Source organism: Benincasa hispida, chromosome 8, assembly GCF_027475165.1.
Source record: "Benincasa hispida cultivar pf3 chromosome 8, pf3_genome.v1.1, whole genome shotgun sequence".
Taxonomy (NCBI): Eukaryota; Viridiplantae; Streptophyta; class Magnoliopsida; order Cucurbitales; family Cucurbitaceae; genus Benincasa; species Benincasa hispida.
The window spans coordinates 49,004,504-49,029,021 of record NC_143485.1 but is presented as its reverse complement, the minus strand read 5'-3'; the positions used below and the strand labels follow the sequence as shown (position 1 = coordinate 49,029,021).

The 24,518-nt window shown below is 36.0% G+C and overlaps 2 protein-coding genes, 1 long non-coding RNA gene and 1 other non-coding gene across 4 annotated transcripts; 1 reads left to right on the top strand and 3 right to left on the bottom strand.

The window, feature by feature from the left end:
* Positions 1-489: 489 nt before the first annotated feature.
* TRP1 (tryptophan biosynthesis 1) lies at positions 490-5,051 on the bottom strand. The gene is made up of 10 exons (XM_039038219.2): positions 4,494-5,051; positions 4,232-4,375; positions 3,652-3,813; positions 3,458-3,541; positions 2,849-3,037; positions 1,540-1,630; positions 1,393-1,452; positions 1,182-1,300; positions 981-1,115; positions 490-906 (listed from the first exon to the last, which is right to left on the bottom strand). The coding sequence occupies exons 1-10, from the start codon at positions 4,740-4,742 to the stop codon at positions 883-885; spliced, it is 1,257 nt and encodes a 418-aa protein (XP_038894147.1). The 5' UTR covers positions 4,743-5,051; the 3' UTR covers positions 490-882.
* Positions 5,052-6,698: 1,647 nt separating this feature from the next.
* LOC120084348 (small nucleolar RNA R71) lies at positions 6,699-6,801 on the bottom strand. Its single transcript, XR_005483707.1, has one exon. It is a non-coding gene; the product is annotated as a small nucleolar RNA R71 (small nucleolar RNA).
* An 8,594-nt stretch (positions 6,802-15,395) lies between these two features.
* Positions 15,396-20,651, bottom strand: LOC120083896 (wall-associated receptor kinase galacturonan-binding protein). Its single transcript, XM_039039806.2, has 3 exons — positions 19,823-20,651; positions 16,839-16,898; positions 15,396-15,770 (listed from the first exon to the last, which is right to left on the bottom strand). Exons 1-3 carry the CDS (start codon positions 20,649-20,651, stop codon positions 15,748-15,750), a joined length of 912 nt encoding a protein of 303 aa, XP_038895734.1. The 3' UTR covers positions 15,396-15,747.
* Positions 20,652-20,917: 266 nt separating this feature from the next.
* On the top strand, positions 20,918-22,042 carry LOC120083897 (uncharacterized). The gene is made up of 2 exons (XR_005483582.2): positions 20,918-21,054; positions 21,494-22,042. It is a non-coding gene; the product is annotated as an uncharacterized LOC120083897 (long non-coding RNA).
* The last annotated feature ends 2,476 nt before the right edge of the window (positions 22,043-24,518 follow it).

Below are 24,518 nucleotides of genomic sequence, written 5' to 3'. Positions count from 1 at the left end.
CGAGTAATTTGTTTGAGTTCATGAATTTGAACTATAACAGTCTAAGTGTCAAATGTTGTAACTTTAAGTTTGTCGTCTAAAGGGTAGAGATAGAGTCATAGAGATTTAGTTTTGAATATAATCAATAACATTTATTTATGCATATATGAAAACTATGATAACAAAAAAATTATCTTGGATCAAAATGGCACCGGGAATTCTTGAAATTTGTTCATTTTGTAGGTGTTTTTAAGAAACTATGTTCTAGTTCTAATTAAGAATCGAGCTATTGACCTTTGTCTTTCTCAATTACACTAACTAACCTAACAAAAGTTCAGAAATAAATAGCTCATGTTTACAACGACTCATCTAGGTACAAAATGTATTGATGAATTGATTAGTAATAATGATGAAACACCGTATACATAACGTGGCTTCTTATGTAATTCAATCACCAAAAGGAGCTTGACTTAACATTTTATGTATAATTTTGTATTAATGGGTATGTGGTTCAATTAAGTATAAAGATTTTTATTATTCATAATGAAAACGAGACATAACAATCTTAAACTCCTCAATGTCCAAAAATAAAACTTAAACAGCTTTATTACAAACATTATGACAAGGATTGTCTACGTACTCCACCATGGTTAATGGTCAGTACTCCAGTGCTAGCTCAGTGGACTCGTTCAAGTTCTGTCGCCCTCAACTGCACCTTAGTAAGGAGAAAAGATAATGTATTTTATTTAAATAGTTAACTGTTTGATTTGATCACAAAAAGATGGTCAACTCAAACTGTCGAATGCAGTTGATAAAGGCCGGATTATCATCTTGAAACAATATTCAAAAAAGGGAAGTTCTCAGTCTTCTTAATCTTACTCAGCAGCTCAAGTTTAAGAGCTCCTAGGCATATACTTCTTTTAGCTTCTGCAATCATTCAAAACTGGGAATGAGCATGCTACTAAACGGATGGAAATTGAGAAGTAAACACTACTACTTACATTGGAGAGTTCTATCCACAAATCAAGGGTCTTCATGGCTTTTCCAGACTGTTGAGTTTCCCGAGCCAACTCAATTCCCTCGGCCAAGGTGGTTACTCGGCAGTTAACCAGAAGAGCAGCAGCAGCATTCAGGATCTGTATATTGTGGTAAATCAGCATATATTTTCAACGGGAAAATACTTTATAACAAGATTAACTCACAAGTGCATTTGCAATATGCCCCTTTTCTCCGGATAATATACGCTTCATCACCTCGGCATTATAATCGGGGCCTCCCCCTCGAAGATCATCTAGGGTGCAGCGAGGGATGCCAAAATCCACTATTTCACAGTTTTAAAGATTTTAGATGGACTTTTCTAATTGATGATCACCGTACTATGATGAATTCAACATATACTCAAAAGATTCTTACATGGATCAAATGCAACCTTTTCAATCTTTTCGGGTGTTACATCAAGAATAAATCCTGGTCCTGTATACACATGCATAATAGTAAGACGGGAGGTGTGTTTAAAGCATCAACATGGAAAGAGCAGTGAATCTGAAAAGCAAATCCCACCAAGAGGGCTCATCTCATCCAGACCCTCAGAGTGAACTACTAATGCTCTTTTCATGCCAAATAGTTGCAGTGCTTTAGCCATTTTGGAGACCTATCCACAGAATAGTATGATGAACAATGTGCTAATAGATGAAATTAGGAAAGATAGCCAACCAAAAGATGATAGTGCCAAGGCTTTTAACGAAAAACCATATGCATCACAGAAAAATAACTCGAGGGAACTACAAACTTTCTCAAAAAAAAAAAAGCCTGCAAGTAAAAATATTATTCCTTAATTGAATACATCCGCACAATCCAATCAAAATCAAAGTTGATGAATTAAATACAATAAATGAGATGTTTTTGCGTCAAGAAGTAAATTGATTGAAACATCTGGTCTAAGCCTTACAGTAGCTTTTAGTCAGCTACTCGACACAGGGAAGCAGATCAAATTTGTATGGAGTAAATATAATGGCTTCCTTAAAATAACTGGTCATTAACTATGTTGTAGATTACGTTTATTACCAGCTAAATAACAATTATTAAGGCTCCTAATTCAAAAGTAATGACGGATAGGGGTGTTCGTGAGTTGGGTTGGGTTGGGTTGAACAACTTTTTAGACCTAACCCAATTGTTTGGTTTATTAATTTCTTCAACCCAAATAACCCTTATTAAAAAATGAACCCAACCCAACTCAACCATGAAACATTTGGGTTGGGTTGGTTCGAGTTAATCGGATTATTTATTTAAATTTATGTTCTAAAAAGAAGTAAGATGTTAATACGAAAAAAATTTAATTTAATTATTTTCATATATTGAATTAAGATTTAAACATAATTTTAATTTATATAATAAATTTTTCTTTCCAAAGTGCTAAAAAACTATTTTTAGGAGTTATTAGATAATAAATTATCCCAAAAAAACTTAAATAAATATATGTATATATAATTGTATCATAAGATAAAATATATGTATATAGATTAAAATTAACAATAAGTTTGGGTTGGTTTGGGTTGGTTCGGATTATTTTAGGTGAACCCATGAACCAACCCAACCCACAAAATTTTCATTTATTTGAACCCAACCCAACCCAAACTGCATGGGTTAGGTTGGATTGATTGGTTTTTTCGAATCCTCGGGTTTTTTGAATATCCCTATTGACGGAAAGCCAATTGCATTAATATCAACAACCATCCAGCAACATGATGCTTCATTCAAATTAAGAATGCATGTATAATGAAAATAATAAATGCACCCCTTTCTGTGAGAACGGGAGAATGAAATTATAAACTTCAGCTCAAGGAGACCAAAAAAGAAATAAAAACCTTACCAAGTTCTCAGAATATACACCAACAACAGCGAAGGGGACTCTAGCCGGATTAAGCATAGGGCCGAGTATGTTAAATGCAGTTTTTACTTTTAGCTTCTTCCTGACAGGACTGACAATCTTCATTGCAGGATGGTATTTGGGAGACATCATGAAGCCAATTCCAACTTCATCAACACACTTGGCAACTCCCTGTTTCAAGAGATCAAGAAATGAATTATTGGCATGAATATAAATTATTTTCTCACAAAAGTATGACAATCTTAAATCTTGAATCCACACAGGTTTATGAGAATTCTTGCATACTACTGTTCATCAATATTTGTGTCATATGATATATGGTACTTATAAAGACTTATGTGGCAATCAGTGAAAAGAATGGAATGAATATGACGCCCAGGGCCAACAGATGCATGTTTAATAACATCTTTATTGATTCCAATTTACATGTGGTAAACCAATATCAATGAAGTACAGCCCTGTCAGTTTATTGGCGTCCTTGTGATGTCAACATTAACATATTATGGTAGAAGCATCTATTTAGTCTAGTCAACAAACAAGAACCACATTCTATGAGTAAAATACTCAAAACCAAGTTAGCAAGGCTCTAACCTCAGGTCCCAAATCAATAACTACCCCCAATGCCTCTAAGACATCAGCACTTCCACATGCTGAAGAACTCGAACGGTTCCCTTGCTGCAATACATGCACTTGGTTACTGTCATCTCCACTTAGTTCATAGTCTTTCAAATATGTTTCAAAAAATTATAGCGTTGAAGGTACACCAGAAAAATCTTTTTTCTCACCTTTGCAACCTTTGTGCCACATGCTGCAGCAAGTACTGAAGCACCAGTTGAGATGTTTACTGTGTTTGCTCCATCACCACCTGTTCCAACAATGTCAATGGCATCAAATAAGCCATCCACCTTCACACTGTGCTTGATCATCGCCCTCGCAAGTCCCACAATCTGCTTAATCATAAACGTGCTTTCAAATAATTCCTCCCTTGATGTTCATCTCTATCTTCAATCATTCATTAATGTTTGTAATGTTTTTATTCTTATGACCTTTTATCAAGCACATGGCATACACAATAAATGGGGTTGGGTCTTAACATTCACGATGAAAGGTTCAAACAAACGAGTCTTTTTCCATAATCGGGAAAAAGAAAAAAGAAAACATCTAGCTGACCATAGAAATTACTCTGCTGTTCTTCCTAATTTTATCCTGAACTACATCTTTATTCTTTATTGTAACAAATAGCAGTGTAGCACAAACACAAAGTATTTCAAATATGTCGATGATTCACAATGTCTTGACTATATTTTCATTCTTTGAAACAATGACCAACACAAATTCAGAAAATAGTTTAAATGACGGACTTACTTCTTCATAAGTCTCTCCTTTGGCTCTGAGCAACACAAGGAAAGCACTAATTGAAGCCTCGCTGGCATCGTTAAGAAGATACTCAAGAGAACCCTCCGCTTCATCCTCCGACAAATCCACGCGATTAATCAGAGATTCAATCAACTGTTGAAGTCAACATTCAAAGCGAGAGAACAATTTGAGAAACAAAAAAGACACAAACTCTCAAACGGGGAAGATATACAGGAAATAAAAATGGAGCAAAACTAATTAAACCAATTACATTACTGAATGAAGTAACTGGCCCACTCGAATTTGCAACTGCTGCCGGTGACACAGCACCGGTGGCCACCGTACTTGAAGCAGAAATCGAAGGCGGAAGATGGAAATTCAAACCCCGAAACTTGGTACAGCTTCGCCTTTTTTGAGGACTTAGACAATCGAAGGTGGTAAAACACAGAGAAGCTGCTTCAGAATGGGAAGTGAAAGAAGAAGGCAACGAAATCGGAGATAGACGAGAAGAAAACGCCATTGGTAATGGAAATCGATGCAAAGCTTTGGCCCTGAATTCTACGGGACGACGATTTTTTTCAAGACACGAAGGTTGTGTCGTTACAAGGATCGGCTCCGAAGTTGCCGCTCGGCCCCACTCCCCGTGCTGGTTTTCCCTTCATCGGTCCCTTTTTTTTTATGGTAATATTCGGTGAAGACAGGTATTTTTATTTTTATTTTTTTCTCCTTTTAACTGAATGCTGTTGTTCCTCGTTGGTTTCAATTTTTGTTGTATGAAGCACCAAAGTTTCTTTCGTATGTTGTCATTAATTTAGTTGAGAAAACTTGTATCGACCTCGAGAGTTAGATTCAATTTTAGTGAAAAAGTTTGAGATCAGTAACTTAATACAATTCTTATATCGGTTGAGCTATATTTGTACCATCGAACCTTTAATCTCAAAATCAATAATTTAGTTAAACCGACACAGAACTTGTACTATCGATCTCAAAGTTAAAGGTTCCGTTCCCTTACTTACATATTGTTTAAAAAAAATAAGGAGTTGGATTGAAAGTATAAACTCCATAAATCTAGTAAACATAAAGTTAAATGTTTTATTTTTTTTTCAGAAACTCTAAACAAAGTCCTCGAACAAAAATTTTGGGTCTGCCACTCATTTGAAATAATGTGATCACCTTGAATTAAAATTTAGATCAATCTTAAATTGTCACCACACGCTTCTTATTTCTCTGTTTCCATTTGAAATTCTAAAGAAGTTTTTCCTTACTGGTAATTTTGAAATAACCATGGAAGTTAATAAGTAAAGGTAAAACTAAATGTATTTTTTAAACAAATAACAAAGTTCAAATAAGAATTTCATTTCTTTATAGAGTTTTAAGGTCAAAATATTATTTTAATCCCTGTACTTTGGATTTTGTTACAATTTGATCCATTTACTTTCATTGTTTATGTTTGGTCTATGTATTTTCAATAAATCTTAAAATAAATTATGAAAGTATATTTACATTAGGCTTTTTTGTGCATAAAAATTCCTATTATTATTATTATTTAATCAACTTCGATAAAAAAAAATAATAAGTTTGAAGGGCTATTTAAAATTTATTAAAATTAGAGAGACTAAATAAAACAGAATTTAAGGTCTCGTTTGGTAACCTTTTGGTTTATTTTTTGTTTTTTGCCTTTTAAAATTAGTCTATTTTCTCATCATTTCTTACCATGATTTGCATATTAATTGGATAGAATGGTTTAATTATTAGCCAAGTTTCAAACACAAAAACAAATTTTGAAAACTACTGGCGCCATTGCCGAGGATTCAGAAACAAAACTAACCAAAAATTTTGTTTGTATTTTTTGTAGGAACACTTCAGCCGAGGGAGTATTACGAGCTAAACCGAAGCTTGTAAACGTTTATGAGCAGGGAGAGCACTCCTTAACTTATATACAACCCCGAGATTGAAAGGACCTTCCGACATAGAAATCGATCTAATCGTCGTCGAAGGTTGAAGCAACAACTTCTTAGACAATAGAACAGGCAACAAGAAATGGCGGACGAATAGGCAAATCAGAACTTAGCTCAACAACTGGCTCACGCTGCACAAAATTCGATCCTAATGGTGAACAATAGTACGTGTCTCCTATATTATATGATTTCTCACCAGGAATCATATACCCAACGCTAGATGGGACGAGATTCGAGATGAAATCTGTAATGCTTCAATTGCTCCAAACTGCTGGACAATTTGGGGTAGTCGTGGAGAAGATCTCCACGCCCACATGAAATGTTTCCTGGAAACGTGTAACTCATTTATGATTCCTGGAATCACCCCAGAAGCAATCAAGCTATCTTTGTTCCCCTATTCTTTGCGTGATGACGCAAAGCAAGGGGTAAGCTCACTAGAGCCTGGTGAAATCACAACCTGTGAGAAGTTGCTGGAGAAATTCATGCGAAAATACTTCTCACCTACCACAACGCAAGGAGGCATCAAGAGATCATGAACTTTGAGCAAGAAGAAGCTGAAACCCTAAGCGCCACATGGGAGCGTTTTAAGGGATTGGTCAAAAATTGCCCGAACCATGGATTACCACTAACTATCCCGATGGAGACCTTTTATGGTGGATTGAATAGAGCATTGCAGATAGCAGTCGACGCAGCTGCAACTGGTGGAATTATGGATAAATCCTATACTGAAGCTAAGGAGATATTAGACCGCATTGCTAAGCACAACATGGAATGGGTGGACAATACGTCTGACGCAAGAGCTAACAGGAAAAGGAGATCTCAAAATGTTAATTCTATCGATTCCAACGCAATAGTCACACTCTCTGCACAAGTGGCTACTATGACCAACCTTTTGCAGAACATATCATTAGGAAACACATCAACTCAGATGAATCGGGTAGAAACGTTCGTGCAGCCCATGGTTAGCTGTGTGGGCTGTGGAGATCCCCATTCCTACGCTGATTGCCCACAAAACCCGCAATCAATATGCTTCATTAAAAACAACCCATTTTCAAATACATATAATCACGGATGGAGGAACCATCTAAATTTTTCTTGGACAGGAAATCAACAGGAGCACCACCCAGGGGCGAACCAGCAGCAAAGGCAAGGACCGCCGCCTGCATTCCAACCAACACATCAGCCACACCAACAGTTCTTTAATAGAGGAGGTCAGGCGTCGAGCTCAGCATCTCCGCTTGAAAACCTATTAAAGGAGTGCATAGCCCAGAATGACGCGTTGCTAAAAAACCAGGTGTTGTCTGTCAGAAACATGGAGATACAGGTGGGGCAGATAGCGAGTGAGTTGAAGAATAGACAGCCTAGAGTTTTGCCTAGCAACACTAAAACACTTGGGAATAACAATGGAAAGGAGCAATGTCACGCAGTGACATTGGGAAGTGGCAAAGCTCTTGAAGAAAGAACCATGAATCCAAGAAACAACAGTCCTTCAAAAGAACACAACACACGTTCAATGGCATTAGAAGATCAAGAAGAAATAACGCCTAAAACAACAAGCCATTCAGAGCTAAGCACGTCTAACGCGGGAAAACTTGCGGTGCGCTAAACGCACCATTCCCTAGACACTTGATGAAGAAGAATGATGAACAACAATTTAAGCATTTTCTTAAAATCCTAAGGCAATTGCATATCAATATCCATTTATAGAGGATTTGGATCAATTGCCAAAATATGTCAAATTTTTTAAGGATATTTTGACAAAGAAAAGAAGAGTCAGCGAGACAGAGGTAATTGCGGTAACGCAGGAGTGCAATGCGTTAGTAAGCAACAGACTACCCAAGAAACAGAAAGACCCTGGGAGCTTCACAGTCCCGTGCTCGATAGGAGGGTTGGATGTAAGACATGCGTTGAGCGGTTTGGGAGCAAGCATTAACCTCATGCTGCTCTCAATTTTTAAGAAATTGGGAATAGCTAAAGCACAACTAACTTCTGTTACTCTTCAACTCGCTGACAGAACAATCAAGTACCCTGAAGGAAAGATTGAAGACGTTCTGGTAAAAGTTGATAACTTCATATTCCCAGCGGATTTTATCATTTTGGACTATGAAGCAGACAGGGATATACCAATTATTCTTGGATGCCCCTTTCTAGCCACTAGGAAAGTTTTAACATACGTGCATAAGGGAGAATTGACTATGCGCGTAGACATTCAAGAGGTGAAGTTTAATGTGTTAAACGCATTAAAGTTCCCGGATAGTGAAGATTGTCAACTGAACAGAATAGAGTTGCCTGAAGAAGAAGTGACCCAAGTGTGCGAGGTCCTCGCGTTGGAGGAAAACATAAAAGAACCAGAGCCGCCAAATCTGAGTAAGCAGCGGATGAAACCAATGCATCCATCACTAGAGGAATCACCAGAACTTGAGTTGAAACCGTTACCTAGTCACCTTAAATACACCTTCCTTGGAACAAATAAAACTTTACCTGTAATTATTTCCACGAATCTTACGGAGCCTAACGAACATTCTCTTTTGCAGATGCTGCAAAAGCACATGCGTGCAATAGGTTGGACGCTAGCGGACATCCGTGGCATCAGTCCATCTTATTGCATGCATAAAATTAGGCTGGAAGAAGGGAAGTCGGGATCAATCGAGCCTCAACAAAGGCTGAATCCCATAATGAAGGAAGTGGTCAAGAAAGAAATCTTAAAATGGTTGGACGCAGGAGTCATCTATCCTATATCCGATAGCAGCTGGGTAAGCCCAGTCCAATGCGTTCCCAAGAAAGGGGGAACAACAGTGATAGTCAATAGAAATAATGAGCTCATTCCTTCGAGGACTATCACGGGCTGGTGCATCTGTATGGACTATAGGAAGCTCAACGCGACAACCAAGAAAGACCACTTCCCCCTTCCTTTCATCAACCAAATGCTTGACAGACTGGCTGGAAAAAAATTTTATTGTTTCCTTGATGGATACTCTGGTTATAACAAGATTTTGATTGACCCAGAAGATCAAAAAAATACAACATTCACTTATCCCTTTGGAAAATTTGCGTTCAGACACATGCCCTTTGGGCTATGCAACGCACCTAGAACATTCCAAAGGTGTATGATGGCAATTTTCTCTGACTTTTTGGAAAAGATCGTTGAAGTTTTCATGGACGATTTTTCAGTCTTTGAAGACTCATTCCAATCATGCTTAGATAACTTGGAGGTCATCCTCGCTCGATGCGAGGTAACAAATCTTGTGCTGAATTGGGAAAAATGTCACTTCATGGTGACTGAAGGCATTGTCTTAGGCCACAAAGTATCTAAAGCTGGGTTGGTAGTTGATGAAGCCAAGATAGATGTCATAGCTAAACTTCCACCACCATTAAATGTGAAAGCTCTACGAAGTTTTCTAGGACATGTTGGCTTCTATCGAAGGTTCGTTAGAGGATTTTCTCAAATTACGCGACCTCTGAGCGCATTACTAGAAGCAAATCGACCCTACGATTTCAATGACAACTGCTGCAACGCATTTGAAACATTGAAATATGCGTTGACTACAGCTCCGGTAGTAATAGCACCGAATTGGACGCAACGTTTTATTCTCATGTGCGACGCGAGTGATGTTGCAATAGGTACCAAGTTGGGGCAGAAGAAAGGAAATTTGATACATCCCATCTTTTACCCGTCCAAGACACTGAATGATTCTCAGGAACACTACACAACCACGGAAATTTAGATATTATTTAATTGGTGTGTCAGCAACCATCTACACAGATCACTCAGCCATAAAGTTCCTGATGAGTAAAAAGGACGTGAAACCAAGATTAATAAGATGGGTGCTGCTATTACAGAAATTTAACATTGATATTCAGGACAGAAAGGGGACTAAGAATCAGGTGGCTGGCCACCTGTCCAGATTAGAAAATCAAGAAATACAAGATCAAGAAAATGAAATCAAAGATTCATTTCCTGATGAAAGCTTGTTCAGAGTTGAAGACAGGGAACCTTGGTACGCAGACATAGTTAATTACTTAACTACCAAGCAATTCCCTAGGAACTTCAACTCTCAGTAAAAGAAACGGTTAGTACATGATAGTAAATTTTATTTTTGGGATGAATCGTTTCTTTGTAAACAAGGCCCCGACTCCATCATGCGTCGATGCGTTCCGGAGGAAGAGACACGACGCATCCTGGCTGAGTGTCATGACTCTCCTTATGGGGGTATTTTGGTGGGCAAAGAACCGCTGCGAAGATCCTTCAAAGTGGATACTTCAGGCTCACCCTCTTCAAAGACGCGAGGGAATATGTTCGTAAGTGTGACCCTTGCCAACGCACCGGGAATATCTCATCAAGGGACGCAATGCCCTTGAACAATATTCTTGATGTTGAATTATTTGATGTCTGGGGCATTGATTTCATGGGACATTTTCCCCTGTCCTGCGGTCAACAATATATCTTGCTTGCAGTAGACTATATATCAAAGTGGGTAGAAGCAGTAGCTTGTGCCAGAAATGATGCATCGACTGTTTCTAAGTTTCTTACCAGGAACATTTTCACGCGCTTTGGAATGCCAAGAGCCCTGATAAGTGACGAAGGTACGCATTTCATTAATCATATCATTTCTAAATTACTTGCCAAATATAATGTTAGGCTCAAGATCGCTACCGCATACTACCCACAAACGAACGATCAAGCTGAGGTATCAAATCGGGAAATAAAATATATACTGGAGAAAGTTGTTAACGCATCGCGGAAAGACTGGGCACAGAGGCTAGATGAAGCACTCTAGGCCTACAGGACTGCCTACAATACCTCATAGGTATGTCTCTATACTCTTTAGTATTTGGAAAAGCTTGTCACTTACCCCTAGAGTTGAAGCACAAAGCATTATGGACAATAAAGAAGCTAAATTTAAACTTGGACGCCGCGGGCGATCAATGCAAACTTCAGCTCAATGAGCTTGAGGAATGGCAGTTGAATGCATACAAGAACAACAAGCTCTACAAAGAGAAGACAAAATGTTGGCATGACCAACGCATTAGTAAGAAAGAGTTTGTTGTTGGCCAAAAAGTTTTATTATTCAATTCACGATTGCGTTTGATCCTAGGAAAGTTAAAGTCAAAGTGGTCAGGACCATTCATTATCAAAACAATCTTTCCCCACGGAGTAGTAGAATTAATGCGGGAGGATGGCACAAATGTGTTCAAAGTAAATGGGTAAAGAGTGAAGCCTTACTTTGAAGATGGCATAGAACGTCAAAATTCATCTCTCATACTACGCGAAGCCAACTGAGGCTCACGTCGAAGCATCCCTGTGTTCACATCGACACATATTCCAGGGATGCTTCCTCTTTCCTCATTCCTTTTTCATTTTGTATTTTATCAATGTGTTTGAATTTACTTTGTTTGCTTATCTTTGCGTTTTAAGATTGATTGCTAAATGTTATTGCCTTCGTAGTTAGAGAATTACTTATTTTTTTAATTAAAAAAAAGTTGTGTATAATCGGGATGGGAATAAACGGACGCATTAGATTTAAGTCTAATGCATGAGTTGAAAGGACACGTCTTGAAAATGTAAAGCACTCGAGTGCTTGGAAACCCAATACACGTCCCTTCGACTTTGCATTAAATGCGGACGTCAGGCGCCGCTTGACATCACCCCTCTCTCTCTCTCCAGCCTATAAAAATCGAGACCCTTCATTTTCTTCTTCTTCCATTGCCCTCGAGTTCTCTGTGAAAAAAGAAAAGAAAAGAAAGAAAAAGCCTTAGCATCCATCGTTCCCTTCACTGTCGTTCGCTCAAGCATTTCTCCGGTCACTCTTCAACAAAGATGTCTTCAGCGTACGATAGCCAGAATCAATCAATGAGCTTTGGAGACGTCTCGCCGATAATCTTTTTCTCTTCCTTGTTTGTTTCAACATCGCCTCCCCCAAGCCCTTGACAAACCCCAAAAATCACCGTCCCTAATAAACCTCTGCACAGCGGGGCATCCTCCACCTCCCAGCGACCGTCTCGGTCGAAGCCCACCAAAGCCACCACAAACCCTTCTTCTAAGACCACCCAACAGCCCAAAACCACCCCAAAACCAAAAACCTAAAACCCCTTCAAAACAAGGCAGCGTCCTTCATCATCCAAGGTTGCCAAGAAACCGTATACCAAGCCCGCTCTACCACAATTTATTCCGAATATCACTCCGATGGGTGCGACGCATGACCCCATCCCAGCCTACCTCCATAACGCACCATCACCAGCCGTGCGTCCACCTCATCTACTGTCAATTCAACCCTTAGCCACCATCTACCCAGTTGAAGCAGACGCGTCCAGCCAACCGCTACGTTCACCCATCACCATCTCATCCCCTAAGTCCGCATACCCCATCCGGCACCCCACCATTCACTCCACCAAGGCCAGCTTTGACAGTCCTACGTCAGAGCGAAACCTCGAAGAACTAGCAGAATTGGCTCGAAGGGATGAGCAATAAGTGTTTGGAGCTATCTTGGTAAGTCTGAATCAAGGCCAAAAAGAAGAGAAAATGATGCGTTCTGACCCACCCAATGCATCACTAAAAATGGATGAAGTGGAGCGCTATGCAATGATGCTCGAAGCGGAGTTAGAAGAAGAAGAAGAAAGGGAAGTTGGCCCAGATGCGTCGCAATCTCGCCAAACTAACGCGAATGAAGGGCCCTCAAAAGGAAAGAGAATGACGAGAAAGAGAAAATTAATTTTGGAGGAGGAAGAAGAGCAGCCAACATCCGGTTCTGAGGATGCAACGCGTGGAAGCTGCTCAAGGCACAATGCGTTAGAGAAGGAATTGGAACATTATTAGCCTGCAAGGCAAGGGCGAAGAAAGTCAGCTCTCCAAAGAGAATTGGAGAATGAATTGAGAGAGTTGGCGTGGGAAGCCAAGGCACATGCGGCGGGCAAGTACAATGTAACCGACGCGTTACCTAAAAAGACAACAGGAAGGAAGCGTCAGTTCAGTGATATTCTTGCAAAAAAGGGCTTCTTTCCTGAACGCCACCCATTACCAGCATACATAACTGAAACCATAGAATAAATGGGTTGGAATCAGCTATGTGTTGGACACACAAGAATTTGGCCCAACCTTGTCCACCAGTTTTACAGCAGTGAGTTCGACATGGAGAAAAATACAGCATTTGTTGATGGGGTATTGGTGCGCTTCTCAGCCGATAAGATCAATGAAGTGTTCAACATCAGGAGTAATCCGGACGCAGAAGGCAACCACATCTTGGAACAACCAACGCCGAGCCAAGTTGAAGATGCGTTAAGAGTGATAGCCAAGCCTGGAAGCAAATGGCAAACGTTAAAAAATGGAGCAAAGATGCTAGCTACCAGGAACTTGAAGCCAAATGCGAATCTATGGTATTATCTTCTTAAGAGAAGCATCATGCCTACAACGCATGATGAGACATTGTCAAAAGAACGCGTCTTGGCTATCTACTGTATCGTACAGTGCATCCCTTTATATGTAGGAAGAATAATAAGGGATCAGATCAAAGCCATCAAGACCAAACTACGAGGACAACTTTATTTTCCATGGCTGATCTGCACACTGTGTGAATGCGGGGGCATCCCTCTGGGGGATGATTATGAGAAGATCGGCGGTCTGATGGACATCAAGTTAATCAGGAGTTTGCTTTGCGGTTTGCCGCATTAGCCTGCCCTACCTCGTAAAGAAGTGGCAGCCAGACCTCGATCATCCAAACGCGCCCCCAAAAGAAGTCGCATCCAGATAATTGAACACAGCGATGAAGCTTCAGAGAATGAAGATTATGAAGCAGAGCTTGCACTTACGGATGAAGAAACGTGGTCAAACCTAAACCTCACTCTCCAAAACTCACCAGTGGCCCCGCGAGAAGGGAGTTTTGATCCGACGCACCAAAAGCCAACTGATATAGATCAAGACATCCCTTGTCCTCTTTATTCGCCCTCACCAATTCCAATTCCCACTTTTGTGCCTTCTCCAATCATTTTTGAACCAACTAGGTTAGGGTCGAGTAACGCAGTAAATTTTGAAGACCCAGTTGAAAGAAGTGAAGAGCCAGCACCACCTCAACGCAACACTGACATTGAGGAGTTGAAAACTTTCATCAGTGATCAACTCAGACCATTGGTCGCATCCATTGAAGGTCTTCAACAACAAAATAGGGTTTTAAGGGATTACTTAAGGCAGCAAACAAGAAGAATGCAAGACCAATTTGTTTATACAACGCAGTACATTAATCAGGTCTTGGTCGGAATGTTTGCCCTGCCTCCACTACCTGCTCATCTTAGAAACCCTTTGCGCTTTATAGATGAAGAAGAACACAGGGATGACGCGCCAGCACAATAAAGTTTTGGGGTATTGGTTATTTTGTATTTTGAATTATTTGATGATCTTTTGTATTTGTTTGACTTGTTTGTTTATTTCATGTTATCCTATGAAAATGAATGAAAATTTTCTATCATTTTTTTCCTTGCGTTTGACCTTAACATATTTTTTTTTTTGTTCTTTAGCTATTTTCTAGTTTTTTGCTTTGCCTCACTTCAATGATATCAACAATATGAAATCTATAAGTATAGAGTAGGCGTTACGAAAATCAACAAAGCCTGAACTTCTCTAAAAAGACTACATGTTTTCTTTCTAACGCATGCAAGCTCTAAGTCAAAACTCCTTTCGGAACTCTCAAAGCCTTTTCAAAATTTTATTTCTCTTTTAGCAATGAGGATTTAGCTCATCTCCAAATTTGGGGATGAGGGAAATCCTAGTTGAGACGCATTAACCGAATACATCAAAAAGAAAGGGAACAAAATAGAAAAATGTTAAACGCAACTCCTCTGTCATTACTCTAAAAGAAAAAACCTCAAAGTGGCATGAGTTAAAGTTGGAACAGGCACTTAGCCGTAGTTAGATGCTCGCATGACATTCGTGAGGGCAAGCCAAAACGAAGTAAAGTCTCCTAAACCAATGTGTCCCATAAAACTCCTCTAACGCGTCATGCGAGCGGAGGAAGCCAAGAAAAGCAGAAGATAGATAATAAATAAAATTATGGCTTAGTTTTTTAAACTATTGATAAAAGATAGATAATAAATAAATATATATATATATCTAGACTTAATTTTAAAAAACAAAATGGTTGCCACATAACCTAAAGTACATCGGTAACCAAATTTTAAAACAATGATGGGAGTATGAACTTTCAAATTCTATCACTCTACTCAGATCATGATATCATCAATCTTGCTTTTCTAAATTTTCAATGTAATTCAAATTCATGAAAATTGATACAAAAACCACTCAATTTTCTCCCAGCAACCTAATATTCTATCTCAAAAAGAAAAACAAACGAACAAAACAAAACATAAAACACAAAAAAGAAAACAGAACAAAAACAAAAACAAAATTTTATGATATTCCATTCCTGCCCCCATTAAATCTATAAAATTGCTCAAAATTCATAAATATTTTCCCATCGTACACGTGTACGTATTGATATTCAGCCCCATGGAAATTAACTTAGCACAAAGAAGTTTCTTTGGCTTGGCTACAAGCAATATTTCGTAGTTGTTCTTCTCAGTCTACAACATCAGCATCCAGCTTCCTATAATTATATTTACAAACAAATCAATTATTCAAAATTCAAGATAACAATATAAATAACATGACATATTTCAATTAACATAAATTTATTTTATCGATATCAAAATTAGAGATATGATTCTTCCACTCCACATATTATAAAAAAAACAAAACAAAAACTCTCAAAATAATAATAATAATATAGATTATGCATCGATTTAAATAAACGAACAAAAAGAATAATAGATTGTTATATACATTTATACTTGTCTTGTCCGTGCAGCGGTGTAGTTTGGTAATTTTCTATTTTTACTCTTTAAGGGTCATTTGAATCCCCTTTTTGATACCTTGTTTGGTACGAGATTTGATATACTGTTTTCTCATAAATGATGGATATTCCATGGACCATGACCTTACAAAATTGTTGATTTTCTGTTTTCCTCTCTCATTTACTTTTTACTTTGAATGCAAGTACTTAATTAAAACTAAATGATGTATACGTTGAATTATATTTACTGTTTGCTTAATGCTGAATTCCATAAATTAAATATGATTCGCAACTTATTATTCCTAGAAAAATAGTAATAACGGTATTAATATACACATTAAGTGAAAATTCGATCTTCGTTTTTTTTATTAATAAAAAATAAAAAATAAATAAAATGCTTCATTTTTTTCTTTTATTGTCATTCTTTGTATAATAAAAAACGTAAAATTACATGTTTAGTTCTTAAACTTTTAATTTGGTATCTTTTAGTCTTCAAATACTAGAAATTATAAATTAATCTCAAAACGTTTAAATTTATTAAAAAAAATCATATTTACTATACACGAAATTGAAAATTTAAAATTTTACCAAATATAATATTAAATTTATATTTGAGAGATCAAAAATAATTATTGAGTTTTATAAGAAATAAAATTGAAAGTTTATGAAGTTATTAGATATTAAATATTTGACTACAGTTTTAAAATATAATAGAGAAAATATACATAAATCTTAAAAGTTTAAATACTAAATTTGTGAATTAATTCATTGAAAAAAAGAAAAAAAAAATAGATAAATTATTTAACAACCATATATTTTTACCTGCTAAGATGGCCTTGATTATTGTCCATGATGTCATCCTCCTTGGTAACGTGCTCATAACTGCAAATTACATGTACATATATAGTTTAGTATATTTAGTCCCAAAAGCTAATAACAACGATGATAATAATAATAAAATAACTAAAAAATAAAAGTTTATTATAATTAAAATATCTATATATCTCTAATTATAGCTAAACCCACGCCTAACACGTCATAGGATTTAGAATCTAAAAGCATCAATTATATTGACTTTTGAGACATCAATTATATTGAATTTTGTATCCCAATTATTATATCCTTTTTAGTAACTCAATTATTTGGTACTATGAAACGTGAAAATTGCGTAATTTCTAGCTTAAATAATGAAATTAAATTTATATATATATATTTTAAAAGATATTGTAATTAAAGTGTGGGATGAGGGAATCGAATTTCAAACCACGAAGTTGATAATATGAACACTACGCCAATTAAGCTATGCTCCCCGTAATGAAATTGAGTTTATGGAATATTGGTACCGAAAAGCATAATTTTGGGTGTTGTAAAGTACTGTCCCCAAAAGTTAAAATGGTAATAAATGGCATCTTTAGTAAGTAATCTAAAACATAAATCTGAAAGTAATAAATTCAAGGAAAGCATTAATTACCTTTCATATTTTTTAGATATGTATTTTGAAGTAAATTTAGAAAGCTAGATTTGTGAATGTATTTATAAATTATAAAATTAATTGCAGTTATATACTAAATATTAGGATGAATATATGATAGGTTAAATATTAGGTTGGATATATATTCATAAATTTATGAATTTGTTTTATGTTAAAAAAATTATAAAATTGTTATTAGTTTCATATAATTTATAATACATTATTTAATACATATTTTAATTAAAAGATGAATTGAATCTAGCTGCAATGAAATACTATAATTATTAACATTCTTATCTTTTTTATCTAGTCATGAATTTCAAATCTTCAAATTCATAATTTAGATACATTGAAATTATAAAAATGTTTATGTAAATTATAAAATTTGAAAAATAGTTTTAAAGGAAGAGAATTCACATTAATCGTCGATCATGTACTCATTCATTCGAAAACATAAAACAAAAATTAGATAGTCATTTCATATTTATTATTCTCTCGATTTTACATTTTAAATGATTAATAGATCTATGTTTCTTTATTTGATTTTTTTTAATTGTTTATTTATGGATTGTTTTCAAATATAGAAAAATGAATCAAAATATTTACAAAATATAACAAAATTTTAGAATTATCAATTATAGATGTTGATAGATACACTTATATCCATGTTATCAATATCTATTGATAGTTTTAAAATTTTGTTATAGCTTATAAATGTTTTCAACAGTTTTATCATTTGAAATAATTTTCCTTTATCTATTTTATATTATAAGAATCCTATTTTTGTTTATGAAAATTAGGGAAAAAAAATGATTTTTTCAAGGAAACCTCTACAAGATGGAAAAACAAAATACAGCTAGAATACTTAAGACAGTTAAAAAAATAAAAATAAAAATAAAAAAAACTCATTATAGCAACTAAAAATTAAAACATTTTATGAAATTTAAAGTTAAAGTTGTAATAGTTATAAAATGAAAGAAGTAAAATTCAAAGGTTGCATAATTTGATAAAATCAAAGGTTGCATAGACTGATAAAAGTTCAAACTTATATAATGAAAGGAGTAAAATTCTTTTAAATTTTTTTTTTTTTTTTTTATCGAAATCTTGAAAATAATAATTATTATAATCATACAAAATCGCCTAATATTCCTCTATTTCATATATTTTATTATCCCCATTTTACATTTAAAAACCAAAAACTCCCGATAATAAGATGTTTTGAAATGATAGATTCTGTGACATGATTAGGATGAGCATACTACCATTACTAATTTTGTCTAAAAAACCGTTATTAAAACTATATTGTTTAGTTTGACTTTAGATATTTGTTTATATATTCTATATTATAAAAATCATGTTTGTGTTTATGAAAATTAGGGGAAATTTTGATGTTTTCAATAGGATGTAGATAATTTGGATTGGATTTGAAAGATTTTTGTGGACCAACTCAAAAATTCATATTGGCTAATAATGAATCCTATTAGTTTTTTTTTAGGGTCAACCCAACCCAAAATTTTTGGGTTGGGCCAGATTGGGTCATCGGTTTTTTTTTTTTTTAATTTGACTGTTTTTTTGTTACTTATATATATATTCGGGTCGGGTCGACCCGACCCGACCCCGAAATGGGGTAACCCTTTGACCCAACCCGAATTTAATATTTTTTTAACCCAATCCAACCCTTGCGGTTTGGATTGGATAGTCCAGATTGGTCGGGTTACCGAGTTTTTTGAACACCCTTAGTTTTCAACAAAAAAATTTACAATAAAATAATAATAAGGTTATCAAAATTAGGAAACGGCTACTCATTTTTTTTAGTATTACCAACTAAAAAAACTTTATTATAGAAAATAAAAGTAACATTTAGACTTAAAGTTAAAATGGTACACTTATTTAAGTTTAAGCTATGAATTAACCGTGGATTGAAACTTTATTTTATTTTTATTTGATAAAAAAACCACATTAAATTTCTCAAAGTCTAGAAATAAAAAAATGTTAAATTACAAATTTGATTCTTATAATTTAGAAAAATAAAATAAAATTTAGTCAATACGACGTACCCTAAATTTCCCAAAACTTCCCAAAACGTAGAAATGAAAAATGAAAAAAAAGTTAAATTACAAATTTGATTCATAAGATTTAGAAAAAATTTAGAATTTAGTCCTTACGATTTATAATTAAAATTTAGCTCTTAGAATATGATAAAATGAAAATATTTATGAGAAATTTATAAATCATAAGAATTATTTGTGATATTTTATGGGACTATATGATTATATAACCAAATTTATAGTTTGATAGAAATAATAATAATGTTCTGAAATCAGTCCCAACTTACCAAAATCACAAGTGGAGGTAGAATTGGAGCTCCCACACATACACACCTGTCTAACACTATCCGTACCATACCCGCACGTGCCACCAGTGGCTTGGCACGCTCGACAAAAGTCTTCATTTGCTTGAACTGAATATTTCACACGAATTCCATAGGCCCATTCATCAGGCCCATTAATCCTCAACGGGGCCAAATTATAGGCACTACTATACCCTTCACACTGAAGCTTCGTGAGATTTATAGCCTTAATAGACCCAAAAGGAACCGCACAGCACTCTGGTGGACCGGACCCATAAACCCGGCCCGGTCTTCTGTGGCCCAATAAATCCCAAGCCGGACAGTCGTAATACTCCTCACAACCCATTCCCGAAATGTTTCTGCAAACCAGATGCTTATTTGGGAACCCTTGGAAGAGCGGCGATTGGGCGGAGCAACCGATAAGGAGAAAGGCGTTATCGGCCGTCGGATTCAGGTACGGCGACCGCCACTCCTCGATGTCGAAGCCATTGCCTCGACCGCCGAGGACGATGGTATCGCAGGTCGACATGTGAGGATCGTGGAGAGTTAGGGCTTCGTAAGCGTAATCGATGTCTAATACTCTGTAGGATCCGGATCGGATGTGGAACATTAGAACATCGTTCATACAATACAGAAGATCGCGGTAGCCGGGATGGCCGCAACCGTATTGGAGAGCGAAGGGATAGTCGATGGTGATGTTTCCGCAGAAGGAGCGGCAGGCGTCGGAGTGGATGTTGGTGGTGGAACTGAATGGTGGAAGAGACGAGAGGATGAGAGAGAGGGAGAGAGGAATTAGGAGAGATGTTCTTGACATTGTTGAAGGAGATGGAGGAGTGAGTGAGTGAGTGAGTGAGAATTGAGTTTGAAGGAGGAGAGATCTGATTTAGGGGAAATGATACCTTGCTTGTGGATGGAGAAGAATTTGGTGTCGGTTTAAGGAGCTGATTAGAACTACTTTATTCAGATGAGTATTGTTGAAGAATTTGGATTGAATTCGTGACTTTGAATTGATTTTGTTGTTCTGCTTTTACATGAGGGTTTGATTTGTTTGTTGATGGTTTTCTTCTCCTTTTTCTGAAATCCAGCTATCTTTACCTCTCTCTCTCTCTCATCGACAAGCTTTTTCTTCTTTTTCTTCAAATTCTCCGTTGAGCGGGAGATTCTCCAGCCAAAAGCAGAAGTTTTCATGGATTTTTGCACGGGACCCATATTGAGAGGTAAAAAGGAGATTTGCCCCACATTTTGAAAATGAGGGTTTTTTTTTTCAACCCTTTGTTGAAATCAACTCTAATGAAATTACCAAACGAAATCCTTGCGTGCACTGACCAATCTGAATCTCGCTCTCGGCTCTCTGCTCTCTCTCTCGAAGAACAAGAGGGAGGGAGAACAGATTTGAGCGCTGAGAAGGCAAAGAAGAAAAAGAAGAAGAACGAGTAAGAAGAATTCAAGTTTGCTTCTAACTGATGCAAAGAATATTAATGATCCTTTGTTGTAGTGAAGCATCGACTTATACAGCTTTTATTTGTTTTTGGTTTGGCTTATTGTCAGTTTTGTAATGTCAATCAACCTCCTATTTGTGGAATGAATATGGTATTCTAATTTTTTCAATTATGAACATGTCCTTATTTGGTCTTCTTTTTTCTTTCTTTTTGTCAGGTATTAAGCAGATAAAGGTTAGAAGCAGATCAAATCCCCCTTTCTTCCCTCCATTTGCATTATTGAGAGTATCTCATTTGTGAATGGGAGATCAGTTCAAATGCTAGAAAAAATGTCTCTAAAGCTAAAGAGTCATTCAAGTATGGTCATTCGATTAGGAGAGTCGTGACCTTGTTTCTCATGATGCATCTTGATCCTCTTGATGCCCTTGATCCTCGTGATTCCGATATCATTAAGATTATGCACCATGAGAACAAGGTCGCGACTCTCTCATTGGTTTCATCATTTTCCGTAGCATTTCCAACATTCCTAACTAAATAAGTTGCATTAACGCACCTCGGTCATTTTACTACCTCTGTTTAAACACTTGGATGGCATGCGAGCACATGACAAGCCACAAGCACCACTATTCACTCTACATTGACACTTTGTTGTCTTGGGGGTAGAAGATCTTGAATTTCTTGCACCGGGTGACATTGTTCGAGTACAATCACTGTCCAAACAATTCAAATACCAATATATTAAAAATATCCTTATTTGACAACCCAATATTTTGGCCAATTCAAATACGTATACAAGTTGATGTACAAAACTACTTCATTCACCTCAAATTAGGTCCTCTTTGTAGGTCGTCTTCTTCCTTAAGCTTGGTCAAGCATTTTAGACCTTCTATAATACCAGGAATTTGAAAGAATCGGTGAAGGTTCGCAAGAAAAGGAGATCGATCTCAATTTTAACTTTTTACAGAATTCTAATTTTCAAATCAATCAAATTATGCATAATCAATAAATTTACTGCTTGGAGTCTAAAGAAACTTATCCTTGAAGACAAAATTCTTCGCATAGTCCTTCGATCTGGTCGCAAACGTTTCGATCTCCAAGAAGGAACTTTTTCTTCTGTGTGTTATTCATGAGTTTCTTTAGAGATAAACTAAAGAGAATTTCTTTCTCCTTTTGCGTCAAATGCAAGCCAAAGACCAATCTCCCATAACCTCTCTCAACACCACAAGTGAGGGAGAATAAAAATAGGGATGGAGTTATTTTCATATTTCAGTTAATTTAATTCAAAATTAAATTAAATATAATATATAAATATATATAAATATAATAACTAACTTATTGTATATATAATATGAAAGTTTAGAAAATTGCACAACTAGCCTATTTTAAAGGTTTAAAATGCCAAATGACCCAGTTTTTTTAAAAAAAGGTCAAATGACCTTCTGCTGACGTCACAAATGAGTGAAGTTATAAATTTTCCTTTCTTTTTCTCTTTCCTTTTTCTCTGGTGCAATTTTATTTTCTTCTATGGCTTCAACGCGACCTTTATTTCTGCCCTTTCGCTTGAGACCGAGCATAGCCCTCGTTCCATGGTTTCAACAACCATCATCTGTTCCATCCCTCAGCGAAATTTGGTCGAAATCGACAATCTACATCCATTCCATTCCTCTGCAAGAGAGAGCAAGAGAGGGGAAGAAGGCGACCCATTTTGCGGTAGTGTGTGGCTTTGTGGTGGATGGATTATCATCGAGAGTGAGAACAAGATGAACTTTTCTACGTGCGTGGGTTTGTTTTGGTAATTTTACTCGAACTTTCACATCAATAAAGGGTCATTTGGCATTTTTTTAAAAAAAATTCGGGTCGCATTTTGGGCCAAAATTTTGGGTCATTCAAACAAATTTTCTATCAAAGTTTGATGAGTAAATGACATAGTTGAGTCCTTTTGGAAGCCCAAGTTGAAAATGTTGGGTTTGATGTCCTAAAACTCGTGGTTGGTAAACAATAAACTTATTTTGTTAATCGATATGAATGTTCTTAGAGTTTGATTCAACAAAGTTGTTATTGAATGCATGAATTGCTCATTTGTTTTTAGAAATAACCTAAATCCAATAAACTAAGATCCATGACTATTACTCGAGTACTTGAACTTTATATGAAGACATAAGAGTAGATCAAGTTCGAGCAAATAATCAAAATGGTTTATAGTATAGGGATAAGGTTGGGTACCTTATTCTGGTGACGCTATCGGATGCATCCACTTTGTAGATGTTACAATTGTTTTAAAGTGCTACAAATGAAGTGATTTTGATTCGTTCATTTAGAGACATGCGAGTAGGGGGCATCTTATGCAAAGACTTTGTATAAGATCAAACCAAGAAATAAAACACTCTTACTTTATAACGTTGTTTACTGTTTACGACTGGCTATTTCAAAGCGATGACCTAGGTAACTTGACCTTAATGCTGCACTAACTATGAACTCTTGTTTATTCAGGATTATCCTTAGATTTGCATGGGTGAGAGTTGGCTCAGTAGCACCTACTCAATAAGCTTCCCATTTCGAGGGTAAAACTGAGTGCATAAGGTACAAGACGAAATTCATTCCTATCTGCTATTAGGGATAGTAGAGAGGTTCTTCTCTTTTTAACTCCGAGTCTTGAACAAGGAGTCCCACCCTCTCATTGGCCCTAGAGGGACTCGGTTTAGTGATTGGATCACAAACCAATTGTTCATTAGAGAATTAGTAGGACTTAAAGAACAAGATATAATCTCGAGGGTAAAACAACTTTTGACCTAGCCATTATTACAAACAACCTATGAAGGGTTGACTTACTAATTATGGTTATATTGGGTAGACACAATTATATCTACAATGAGAGGAGTGCAACTATTAGGCTTTAATGGAGTGACCCAGTAGTAAACAAATGTTGGTTAATTAAGTTAAAGAGTTTAACCGGTTAATCTCATATTGTTGGAGCCCATGATCTGTAGGTCTATTAGGTAGCTCACAAGAGAAATTGATATGTTTAATTATCAAATTAAACGAAATTAATAATATTTAAATGCAATTTAAATATTAATTACAAGAATAGAGATTCATATTTATGGAGTTGATGGTGTAAATAATTTAATATTATATATTAACTTATATTAATCAATTAATTGTTTAATTGATTAATTAAAAATTAATTAAAATTTTGAATTTTATGAAAATTCAAAATTATAAAATCAAATTTTGATTTAATT